Below are 12,666 nucleotides of genomic sequence, written 5' to 3' on the forward strand. Positions count from 1 at the left end.
TGGCAACCAGAGGTGGGATAAGAGATGTTCTTTGGTCATGAGTACTCTATATTGCTCAAAGCAGCCCAACATGGTCCCAGGGCTCCTATTGGCATTTGACTGACTACAATTTACTGTGTATATCTATAATACTGACAAATTATGAGAAACTTCATAATTTGAAGAGACTGGCCACTTCAGTCTTCAGGAAGCTGTTGACCAGGGCTCTACAGCAGTGATCCACCACTGCAGACTTGGACCTCCCTTGAACTACAAAGCTACATGGTAAACACGTCCATCAAGGACCAGACACATAACCCTGTTTCCATCTCCTCTTTCCTTCTGCCAGTTGTGTAGGACCCTCACAAGCTGTGATGGTTTGTATATGCTCCTCCAAGGGAGTGGCATGGCTAGAAAGTGTGGCCCTGTTGGAGTAGGAGTGTTACTGGGTGTGGGCTTTAGACCTTCTTCCTAGCTGCCTGTAATCCAGTATTCTGCTAGCAGCCTTCAGATGAAGATGTGGAACTCTCAGCTCCTCCTGCACCATGCCTGCCTGGATGCTGCCATGTTTCCACCTTGATGATAAAGGACTAGACCTCTGAACCTGTAAGTCAGCCCCAGTTAAATGTTGTCCTTTATTAGACTTGCCTTGGTCATGGTGTCTGTTCACAATAGTGAAACCCTAAGACACAAGTTAAGAAGTTGAAGACATGAATACACTAATACACTTGCCACTCTTTTTAAACATATGATTGTAATTTCATTTCAATCTAATTCCATCTGGTTTAGAGGAGCAGAAAGACTCCAGCCTTTGAGCCCTGTCTCCACCCCACTCTACTGCCTTCTCTTCATGAATACAAGCTCATAATATCACCATTATTTGAGTATCAAGCCCAAATACCTTTCTCACACAATTTTTGCACCCATGCTCCCCCAATTCCCCATGCTTGTGATGCGGTCATAACGGTGAGAAGCTGGGCATCCTCTCTTCTCATTTGCTGCACCCTTAGTGCTGGAGTCCATTAGTGCCCAGTCCATTTCCCATTTCTCTCAGCATTCTGCCCCTCAAACACCTTTGAGCTCCTCATGCCCCAGAGGCCACTCACTTCCCATGTGCAAGAGAGAAATCTGCATAGAAGTTGGCCTGAGAAGGGAGTCTCTGCAGCTCCAGGGACTCAGGGAATACCGCACTGTAGCTGAGACCGCCATGGGCTCTTGGTGAGAGGCTTTGATGAAGATGAACCCTGGTTGTTCAGGGCTTCCTTCCTGTCTCCCCTGTACTGTGTTAAGCCCCAGCATGTGCTCCATGCTGTGAGAAACACCATAGAGGATGACATAATCAGCTATTTTGCTGCCATGGATTGCTCCTGAGTTTTCTCCTCTCCTAATCACAACTAATGCAGGACACTTCTCCCACAGCCTATCTGCCCTCATGCATTCTCTCACCTCCTACTTGCTGCCAATCCAGCAGGCTGTGCTTCCCTAAAACCTTCCTTTACCCACCATGCTCTTGCCTCCCTCAGGGCCTCTTCCTTTGCTGTATCCTTTCCTTAGAGAATGAACATTTGTATAGTGGTGGTGGTGGGGTCCAACATCATGTGAGAACAAGAACAAAGAAAATGGGTGTGGCTGGATGGTTTGGAGCCCCAGAATCCAGGGTCCCTATAGAACATAACCACACTCAGATGCACTTTCTAGCGCCTGATTTCCTGAGCTGGATGTAGATTTCTGAGGAATCCTTCCAATAAACCCCTCCCTCCTCCATACAAGTGAACACCTCATCCTCACACCTTAACCACAGGGACCTAGCTGGTTCACCTGTGGCATTTTAGACTCCTAATAGCAGGCTCTAAGTTGGGGGTCATCTTTCTTTCTTTCTTTCTTTTTTTCCGGAGCTGAGGACTGAACCCAGGGCCTTGCACTTGCTAGACAAGTGCTCTACCACTGAGCTAAATCCCCAACCCTAGGGATCATCTTTCTAACATCTGATGGAAATCCATTGGAACAAAGAGAGAAGGAAAGATAGAAAAGAGGAAGGAAGAGGGGTAAAGAAGGAGGGATGGGTTGAAGAAGGCAAGATTTCCGTGACTGGCACCCCCTGTTCCCCTTGCCTAGGGTCAGAACATGGATGAGAAGGAGGGAACAGTCACTGGCTGAGGTTTTCATGAAGAAAGACCAGACAAGTTTTGTTTGGGGATTAACTAGTGTTGATGTGTATTTTTGGAAGCTGAGAAAATGGAAGTTTATTTCCCCGCCAGCTCTGCCTGTTTGAATTTGGCAAGCGTGGATTTCCTCCCTCCCCTTTCTGCTTCAGATGGCGCTGAAATGAGCAGCCTGTGTTGTTCAGTACAGCTCCCCAGGACTCGGGGAACATAACCCCAAGCCGAGGCAGCCTGTTATTACCCAGAGGGCCAATAGAGGGCGCCCAAGAACACTGAGCAAAATTAGGTGGAAGTCACCCCAGCAGGCTCTGTTGGAATGGTAGAGTCTCATAGGGTTATCTCATGCTGAAGGGTGGAGCTGGAGTCAGATGGGCAAGCCCACATGGGAAGACCTGCCTTCTCCTGCATTGGTGGAAACTTGGATGTGAGAGACTTTAAGGTTCTCCCTGCACCCATGCAAGTATATTGATCATTCTTCTGGAGTTAGCTGACAGTGCTTTATAAAACACTCGTGTGTTGGATGTGTTAAAGCCTTGATTATGTTCACTGCGTCATCTGAGACAAGCAGTTATCTAATGTTTCTGGGCATCATTTTTCCTAGTTTAAAAAATTCTAGCGTGAAGCCAGAGTTGCGGGTGTGGTTTTCTAAGACCTTTGTGAAAATATGATTTTGTTAGTATTACCCTGCGTGTGCACATGCATGTGTAGAAGTCAGGGGACCACTCTGTGGAGTTCCTTCTCTTCTTCTACCTCAGTGGGCCCTTCAGAGATCAAACTCAGGTCATCAGGCTTGCACAGCAAGTGCCTTGATCTGCTCAGCCATCTTGCCTGCCCCTCTAAGACCTTTGAAGGTATAACCTTCAACTACTACAGATTATTGAAGTTATATTGAGGAAAATGCACCTGAATTATTAATAAGAGGAGGTAATCCTGTCCCACAATACACACGTAACAAAGTGATACTGCTGTTTTAGCAGTGGTGGGAATGAGGCCTTCTCGTGGATGGGCAATGAGTTAAGACAGTTTGGAGGAGGTGAGAGCCAACAGTAGCCGGCAGGCAGAATAAAAGCCTAATCTTACCCTCTTCACATTGGGTCACTGCCCTGAGCCTGGGCTTCTATATAACACCAGGATAATCCAAGTATCCTCACCCGCTGTGATTTGTACAGGTCGGCGAGAGAATGCAGTAAAAATGCACTGCATACCATGCTGTGCCCACCAATGTCCGTCTGCTAACAGATGCAAGAACTTAATGGCCCATGTTCATCGCATGGTACGCGTGCGTGTCTTAACCGCCTTCTTTCCTGAACTTATGATCCCACATCAACCACGCCGTGGCCACCGTCGCTCTTGTAATGTTCAACAGAAATATTCAGCAGGAACAAAATTAGTGAAGAGATGTAGCAATGTTCCTGAGGTGTGTGTTTAGAAGAGACGGTTGTCCAGGAGTCAGAGTAAAGCTGGGTGATTTGTAGACAGCTCCCAAGTGAAGGAGGAATAAAGACGTCTCATGATTCACTTAGTCCTCTGTCCTTTCTGTGACTTGTTGCTTGAAGGTTTAGGAACACACATTTGAGAACTGAGAGAAGAGACCTGCCATTGGGTTAGGTATTCATGTCTTCAAGCCTATGTTGACATGAACCTATTTGCCAAATGTGGTGTCAACCGCGAGGAGGCATTAAAAGATGTGTAAGGCATTGTTCCTTCCGTCAGGAAATAATAAATAGCCTGCCTATTCTTTAGCAAACAGTTTAAAGGATAGGAACAGATAGATGTCGGTTCTGTTTATTGAACGTGATATACATCAAGGAGACAGTATAACACAGTGGTTAATAATAAAAGCCTTGGAGCCAGACAGCCCAGGGGTTAAACCCAGGATCTGCTAAGTACGCTTTACCCCGAGCAAGGTTTTTGATTTGGTTGGTTGGTTTTCTCAACCGTGGTTTCCTCTGTCAACTCTGCCTACCCTGATGGGTGGCTGTAAGGATTGAAGGAGCTGATCGTGTATAGTGTGCTCTGAGCGCCATGCAGTAAACTCACAACTGCCTCTGCGTCATCATGGCGGAGGCACAATACCCAGTCAGGCTGTTTCACAATGGAGGTAGCAGGAACTAGAAGGAGCATCCCGGAAAGGCTTTATGGGAACTGGCCTTTGGACCCCTTAAAGGGTAAGAGAATTTACCTTTGGCAGAGAAAATAAAAAAAGGTCATTTAAGAGGGATACAGAGTGGGTGGGGGAGCACAGCACAAGGGGGGAAAGGGGAAAATGTGGTGATGGGAACGGCAAGACAGCCATCTTGCTGTGAACAAAAAAAGCACACGTTGTCATCTAGTTAATGTATTCGCCTTGACTTGGAAATTTCCATAAAGATATCTTGCCATGTCTCTCTGTATAGGAAAGTGACTCAATTATCCTAATGCCTTGCTGGTCTGAATTGGAAAGCAGTTATGTGAAATCTTGATGGTGGGAAAATTTGTTTTCTGGAATTCTCAGTCACTTTTCTATCTCACTGAGGTCTCCCACCCTTCTCCAAACCCCAGGCACCCAGTACCGCTGTATATGCAAAAAGGCTTATTCATTTTTCCTACTGTATGGCTAATGTTTTGATTAAAGATAAATAGGGCACATGAGGAAATCTAGCTCCCACAAACTGCCTATCTCTACCATGGCGTTCCATTTAGCACAACTCCTCCTCAAAAGCTTACAGTCTTAGAAAATGAATTTGTACTACCTTGGGGTAGTTTTTGATACGACTTCATTTAAAATCCTCTACAGTTTTCTGGGCAAAGAGCTTCAAGATAAGTAAATGGAGATCTATCAGTAGAATTTCAGGCATCAGCTGGCATAGATGGGGGTCCTTCTGGCTGACAAGAGTGGGGCCCATGTGCGCTGAAAACACAGAAGTCTGTTATACCCAAGGAGCCAGGCTCTGGGTTTTTTTTTTTTAAATAACTTTAAAAATATATTTTACTGAAAAATAGTTTGTGCACCATGAGAAGCACTTATCTTCTGTGATTTAAACTTTGCACATGCCTGTAGGACTCTCTTCTGTAGAGGCTGCATATCTATCACCACAGACAACCCCCCTGTGCCTCTTGCTTGTCCTCTACTCTCCATAGGAAATTGGAGTTTTCTTTTTCTTTTTTTTTTTTAAACAGGGCAACTTTATTGAGTTAACATGGTCACACCCAGTAAACGTGTTCCCTCTCATTCACGCACACACACTCGCGCGCACACACACACACACACACACACACACACACACACACACACACACACACACACACAGCCCTTGCCACAGTCCAGTTCTCAGCCACAGGGGTTGGGAGCCTCCTCGACTCCTAGGATCCAGAAGCAACAGGTTCCCGAGGAAGGCACAGGGGGAGGACAGGCTCAGGAGTGGTGGTAGGAAGTGGGGGTGCAGAGAGCAGGGGGTGGCCAGGATTGGGAACACCCACCACACAGCTGCACGAAGAGTGAGATTCATTTCCCAGCCCTTGGTGGCCTCAGCTTGGCTGCACCCAGCCTTCCAAGTGTGGCAAAACATTCAGGGTTTGGGAGGGGCAGAGTCCTACTCCGTTTAAGTCCTCTCTGCAGGCTGGGGACTGGAGGGCAAGGCGGGACAGGGAGGATGTAGGCTGCTTCAGCTCTGGGGCTCCTCTGGAGCCTCGCCACCCTCTTCCCCAGCATTTTCGGCTGTCCACAGCGTCAGGTTGTCTCTCAGCAGCTGCATGATGAGGGTGCTGTCCTTGTAGGAGTCCTCACTGAGGGTGTGCAGATCGGCCATGGCCTCGTCGAAGGTGGTCTTGGCAAGTGAGATGGCCTCCTCCGGCCTGTTGGCTATCTCATAGTGGAAGACGGAAAAGTTCAGGGCCAGGCCCAGGCGTATGGGGTTGGTGGGCGGCATCTCCTTCTTGCTGATGTCCATGGCCTCCTGGTAGGCTGACCGGGCAGAATCGATGATGCGCTTCTTGTCATCACCAGTGGCCACCTCAGCTAGGTAGCGGTAGTAGTCACCCTTCATCTTCAGGTAGAAGACGCGGCTCTCAGCCTCTCCAGCCCCTTTGATGAGGTGGGAGTCCAGCAAGCCTAGCACGGTGTCGCACACACCTCTGAGCTCAGTCTCTACCTTCTCCCGGTACTCTTTCACCTCGGGGCCCTTCTCTTCAGACCCCTCCTCGTTGATCTTCTGCTCGATGCTGGACAGGACTCTCCAGGCCGATCTCTGGCCGCCCACCACGTTCTTGTAGGCCACGGAGAGCAGGTTCCGCTCCTCGAAGGAGAGCTCCTCACCCTTTTCCACGGCACTCTTCATGAAAGCTGCCATGTCTTCGTAGCGTTCGGCCTGTTCGGCCAACTTGGCCTTCTGGATCAGACTGGCTCTCTCCATGACTCCGAGGATGGACAGACAGGCGATCGAACTGGCTGCCTTGAGACCAATGCTGGATTCTACTGGAGTTTTCTTTTCTCATGGGTTCCATATGCCTATTCTAGAACTTCATCTGGCAGAATATTGCAGCATGTAACCCTGTGTGTGGTTCCTCTCATTCACTGTGACATCTGGGAGGTTTATACACGTTCTAATTGTAGTTCCTCCCGACCACAGGATGGTATTCTATCGTGTGACTAGTCCACGCGCTGTTGACCAACGTGGGGTGATCTCTGCTTTCTATCTATTCTGGGTGGTCATGTGTATTCTCTTATCTCTTACCACTTCTTGCAGTTGTGTTATGGAATGTCCTAGAATAGCCACTGCTCTATTTATCTTGTTTGGTTCACATTGAGCTTCTTAGATCTGAACATTTGTATTTCTCATTAAATTTGGAGAACAATCTCACTATTACTTCTCTACATATTTTTTTAACTCAACCTTTGTTTTGTGTATACTGATGATAGAACTTAGGCCTCGCATGGGCTAGGTACACCTTCTGTTAGTGAGCGACAGCCCCAACCAGTCAATCTTCTCTCTCTCTATTAGCATAACATGCACAATTCACTGTCCAATGCTTTGTCATGGGACCTTGCAACTCTGCACATGCTTACTTCCCATGTTTCTCTCAGCACTAGCATGGCTAGCTCCTTTCACCATCTTTGTTTCTTCTGCATCCAGTCTTTTGTGTTAAGCCCATTCAGGGTCGTTATTTATTCCAGACGCTGTATTTTTCTTTTCTGGAACTGTGTTTTTCCTTCTTCCCTTTCCTGTGCTTGCCACCTCTCTATTATGATTCATCTTTCCTTTCCCATTAAGTTCATATTTTCTTAAATATTTGACTATATTATAACCCCACCCAAATCATTGCCTGTGGGTTCACTCATTCCTGTCATTTCTGGCTTGTTTCTGTTAGCTGGCTTTTCTTCTGGTCAAGAGCCACATTTTCTTACTTCTTTGCCTATCTGACAATTTTTAAATTGTGTGCCCAGCATTATCGACATTGCATTACTGCGTGTCTCAGTCCTGTCTTTCTTGTAGATTCTCTGATTTTGTTCTGGGAAGCAATTCATTTACTTGTGAATCAGTTTGACCCATTGGGTCTTGTGTCTTTGAACTTTGTTAGAGATGGCCTAGGAGAGGGCTGATTTAGGCTTTCTCCTCCTGTGGACTTCCTAGGATTCTCCACTGTGGTGTGGCAACACTGTCTCTCAGTCCTGTGCAATCAACTGTAGAATAAGATTCCTGCTCTAATAGGCACAGAAATGTTACCTTCTAATAATTTTTCTTACTTTGGTAGGTAACATCTTCCTAATATTTTTCACATATACAAAACCACTTACAGCCAAAGTCTTTAAAGAGTCCAGTATGATTTGAGGGTGTCTGCATGATTGCATGTTTTTTGGTGCCATGTTCTACAAACTAGGGGTACCACAGTCATTTTAAGCCCAGCTTCATCATACTACAGCAGGTGCCTCTAGATAGAAATTGGGGTCAGTTACATGATGTAACTTTTCCTTTCCTGAAGGATTGCAGTGTGTGTGTGTGTGTGTGTGTGTGTGTGTGTGTGTGTGTGTGTGTGTATGTGTGTGTGTCCCCACATGCATGTATACAGGTATGTATGTATATGTGTTTGGAGTAGAGTTTGATACTGAATATATTCATTAGATGCTTTCTTCCTTACTATGTGAGGCAAAGTCATTTTGTGAGACTCCGCTGGTCAGCAATACTTGAGGATTCTTCAGTCCCATGTACTGAACACTGGGATTACAGGGGTGTCCTGCCTTGTCCAGCTTTTTATGAAGGTGATGAGGATTTGACCTCAGATCCTCACATTGAACTATCCCCTCAGCCCAAGAAACACAGCCTTTTGTTGTCTGCTAGCCAATGTCTGAACATAACTCTTTCATGCCTATTTTTCCTGTTACAAATGTCCATATTAAGACAGAGATCTCCATGTGTTGCAGCTGTTTTTACATCATGACCAAATTTAAAGATTACATAAGTAGTTAGAGATTCATCTTGTAAATGGAGAAACCAACACATGGACCATAGGTTGTTACCCAGGCTGTCTCTATTACAAACACTTTATAAAGCTCATGTAACAGCTATGATTTTTCAGTTCATGACTTCTCCAGACAACAGCATAGTCTCTAACAGAAAACATCTATGATCAGATTATAAAAATATAATGAGGGATTGGAGAGATGGCTCAGTGGTTAAGAGCACTTGATGCTCTTGCTGGGGACCTCTATTTGGTTCCCAGCACCCACATGGCAGCTAACAATTGTCTGTAACTCTAGCCCCAAGGGATCTGATATCTTCTTTTGCCTTTGGGTAATGGACATATGAGATGCACTTAAAGACAAAAATTCATACTCATATAATGTACAAAAATCTTTTAAAACGAAATAACTAGTTATTAAAGGAAACCAGAGACAAGCAATCTCAGGGAGCTAAGGCTTTGATTCACAACAGTTGTCACTAATGGAGTCTGTCCCTACTCAGGGATTAAGACAGCATCACACTGCCTTCCATGTAGGTGGGCCCCTTCTAGTTGGCAGCAGATTGAAGTCATTTCTAGCTGTTGAGTTGTGAACGGGAGGGCTATGTGCCAATTCTGGGTAAATACTCATTACCGGCAGGAACATTCCAGAGGCTTCATTTCATCTTGGGGACTATCATTGTTAGAGATGGTGACTCGTAGCCTCCTACTCTGGGTGTCGCAGGTGACTTCTTTTCAAGCAATGGATAAGTAATAAGGAGAACAACTCCCCCACTGTTTTTCAGTTCACTGAGATTTGCAAGGAAGTTGTGGATACTCAGTGTGTTGACATCATGTATCCCAAATGTGATGCAGATAATTGTGATGAAAATTCTCTTTCTTCGGTTGGTCCCTTAGAAGCTGACCCTGAGATGAGAAACAATGAATGTGTGGATTTATTACAGAGTTGTTTCAGGGGGAAATGGCTACCAGAGCGTGAGAAACAGAAGAAGGAACCAAGGAGTTAAATGAAGACAGGATCTTAGAAGAAAAAGACCTCAAGTAACTCAGGCTGTAGCCTGCATTCCTTGTTCATACAAGGGAACCCTTGGAGCTAAGGTGTCCATGATGTGAGTCTAGCTCACAGCAAGAGGCTAGGACAGGGGCTGTGCTGTGGAAATGGTTCAAAGTGTAAAGTGCTAGCTTCACAAACGAGGGCTAGAGTTCAGATCTCCAGCACCTATACAGGGATGTGGCAGGGCCCCTGTAATCTCAGTGCCTGGGAGGCAGAGACAGGATATCCGTAGAGCATCCTGGCTGTCTAGATTTGCCAAATCACTGGGCTCTGGGCTCAAGGGAGAAACCCTGGCTCAATATATAAGGTGGGGATCAAGAAAGACACACAACATCAATCATTGGATTCCATACATAAACACATGTATGCATGCACACTTACACATGTGAGCCTGCATGAAGGCAAGTATGCATACACACACACACACACACACACACACACACACACACACACGAGAGAGAGAGAGAGAGAGAGAGAGAGAGAGCGAGCGTTCTTATGTTTTTGTTGGCCAAGGCTGAGGAGAGAGCGTGTTGCACACAGAATGAGAAGGAGTTACACTTCTAAGAGAAGCACTAGCATGGGCTACACTAGTAGGAAGTGGGAAAAGGCCTCTACTTTCATCTGCAATTCTGTATAATGGGAGACATATGGCTCCTTGTCTCTTGTAAAGATATCCTAGAGTATATGTGCAATGGTGAGGGCTCAAATGCTAGTGGGTGTATGAATCTCACAGGCAGAGGCTGCTTCTCCCTGTATTATATCTTAACTGTCCATACAAACTCTACAAATGGGCCACTGAATTTCACCTCTAAACTTTTTCTTTTTCTCCTGCATCCCCAGCCTCTGTATCAACTCCGGGCGGAAGAAAGCTTTAAAAATTTGCCTTAGACTGTAGTTATTTATTATTTTGCTGGCAGGCAGCATGGTGCCCAGACCTGTTTACTATACAAAAAGACACAGGTCAAAATTGCCAGTCTCCTTGTCCCCACTTGATTTACCCAGCCTGAGTGGTGGCTGACTCTTGATTTGGTTTAGATTGCCACACTTTCAGGAGCCCTTCTAATGGCGCGACTTCTGGTACCCAGACAGCTGAATAAGTTACACGTTCGTTCTTTGTGTTCTTTTGAAAAGAGAAGCAAATGGAATTCTGCCTGCTGCGGTCTGAAGGGAACTTGTGGCTCTCTTCAGCAGTTGATGGTGTCAGGCAACTCTGGTTTCTGTGTGTCTTGCTGTGACTAATGCTACAGGACTTTGAAATTAGCCACACGGAAGTGGTTTGAAAAGAATGGCCAATGAGGAACAGAGGATCAAACTTTTCTTTGTCTTCCTTTCCTAGTGTTCTTTCCTCCCCATACCCACACACCTCTGCTTTGTTGACATTTGTGGATGAAGTATGTCCTGTGGCAATCTTATTCCTTTATTGTGAGTTTTAACCAATAGGATGTCTGTTAGATTGGAGACACAGTTGATGTCTAAACAGACATCACCGTTACAACTTTGGGAAATCGTTACTGTACCTACCCATCCTGTCTAGTTACCACAGATTAGCAGTGCCCTAATTCCTCACAATCATCTCCTCTAGGATGTCCTGCCTTCAACTCTGTCAATCATTTACCAAGATAACTTGTCAGGTCAGATGAAAAAAATTGACAAAATTAGAATACTTTGGCCTTGTGTCAGGACCACAAAACATGGCAAATTGCTTAGTCTTTTTTTTTTTTTTCTTTCTGAATGAGTGAAGGCCATACAGGCAGCCTAGCTGCTGTGGGTGTGGCTTTTCAAGACAGGTGGAAACATTCTCAGAGAGTTCCCAATAGCACTGAGTTAGAAACCAGGGTTTGGGTTTTATCAGGTGTGCTGGGTATGGTACCTAATGTCAACGGCTTCTGGAGTTGAGCACTACTGGTTTATATTGTGGGATGATTTAATAGTTTATTTGCAAAGTGGTTTGGTGTCCCTGTCACCATTTTTTCTTGCCATCCATACATCCTGTTGATGTTCAAGAATAAAGTCAACTCCCTGGTTTGAGAAAGTGAGGGCTGGTTGGGCTGAGAAGTGTAGTTGATAGTTCTGCTGAGGACATCTGTGGGCTCTCCCTGGACAAAGGCCTCTGACTACCTCCATCTGGAACTGGGAAATGGGCTTGTAATTTTCCAGAAAAGCCAATGCCATGTGCTTTCTGTGCTGCTCAAGAGATGCAAAGGAGACCTCTCTGACCCTAAGGCGTAGCTTACAACCCTCTCGTTTTAGTTGCATTTTGCGTCTTGTCAGGCTTTGCACTTATAAAACAGGATTAAAACACCCAACACAGTGGACTGGGAGGGGAAGATGGCTTAGTCAGTTTAGTCGGACCTGAGTGCAGATTTCTGGCACACCCATTAAAAAGCCAGGTATCACCAGGAGAAGGAGAAGAGGAACATCCCTGTGGCTTGCCAGCAGGTGGGTTTCATGAGTTGGCAAGCTCTAGGCTCAGTGAAAGACCCTGTCTCAAAATGTAATGTGGAGAGCAATTGAAGATTATACCAGACATTGCTCTTTGGCCTCCATTTGCACCTATACACACAGGTACACATAACACAAACATGTTTGTGCAAACAGACACATACAAATCACCTCCAAAACATGCAAGATTGCTGTAATGATTGGGTGAAGCAATCATGTGACGTGCATGTACAATTCGTGGCACACATAAGTGCCCCATAGCAGCTGTTAACTCTGTGGACTGAAAGATCTTTGAGAGTAGAATTACTTCATCACGTTCAATGTCAGTCTCTTCTAAACAGCTCGGCATATGGAAAATAAGTGACACTGAATTCTTCAACCCGACCCGTGAAAATTCACAGAGGAAGCTTGGAAACCCATTATGCCCAAGGATTGATAATATGTAGGCAGCCAGATTTTCTCTTTCATTTTCTAGATTCAGGGCCAAGCCTCCATCCAGATTGCTACCTTATTCAGGTAGAGCTGTTTCTTACACAGCACAGCAGAGGGTGATGGACGGAGATATGGGCATCAGGATACAGGGAAGTACTGTCT

At 45.6% G+C, this 12,666-nt stretch overlaps 2 protein-coding genes and 1 long non-coding RNA gene across 6 annotated transcripts in view; 2 read left to right on the top strand and 1 right to left on the bottom strand.

Moving 5' to 3' along the window:
- Window positions 1–12,666, top strand: part of Alk (ALK receptor tyrosine kinase) — a 719,891-nt gene that overhangs the window by 80,205 nt on the left and 627,020 nt on the right. The window lies entirely within an intron of this gene.
- Window positions 1–12,666, top strand: part of LOC108351183 (uncharacterized) — a 104,630-nt gene that overhangs the window by 68,086 nt on the left and 23,878 nt on the right. The window lies entirely within an intron of this gene.
- Sfnl1 (stratifin like 1) lies at window positions 5,283–6,566 on the bottom strand. Its single transcript, NM_001013941.1, has one exon. The coding sequence runs from the start codon at window positions 6,530–6,532 to the stop codon at window positions 5,786–5,788; it is 747 nt and encodes a 248-aa protein (NP_001013963.1). The 5' UTR covers window positions 6,533–6,566; the 3' UTR covers window positions 5,283–5,785.

Source organism: Rattus norvegicus, chromosome 6 (genome assembly GCF_036323735.1).
Source record: "Rattus norvegicus strain BN/NHsdMcwi chromosome 6, GRCr8, whole genome shotgun sequence".
NCBI classification, from domain to species: Eukaryota; Metazoa; Chordata; class Mammalia; order Rodentia; family Muridae; genus Rattus; species Rattus norvegicus.

Excerpts from the sequence above, each read along its gene's own strand:
- Sfnl1 (NM_001013941.1), bottom strand. The coding sequence starts at position 6,532 with ATGGAGAGAGCCAGTCTGATCCAGAAGGCCAAGTTGGCCGAACAGGCC.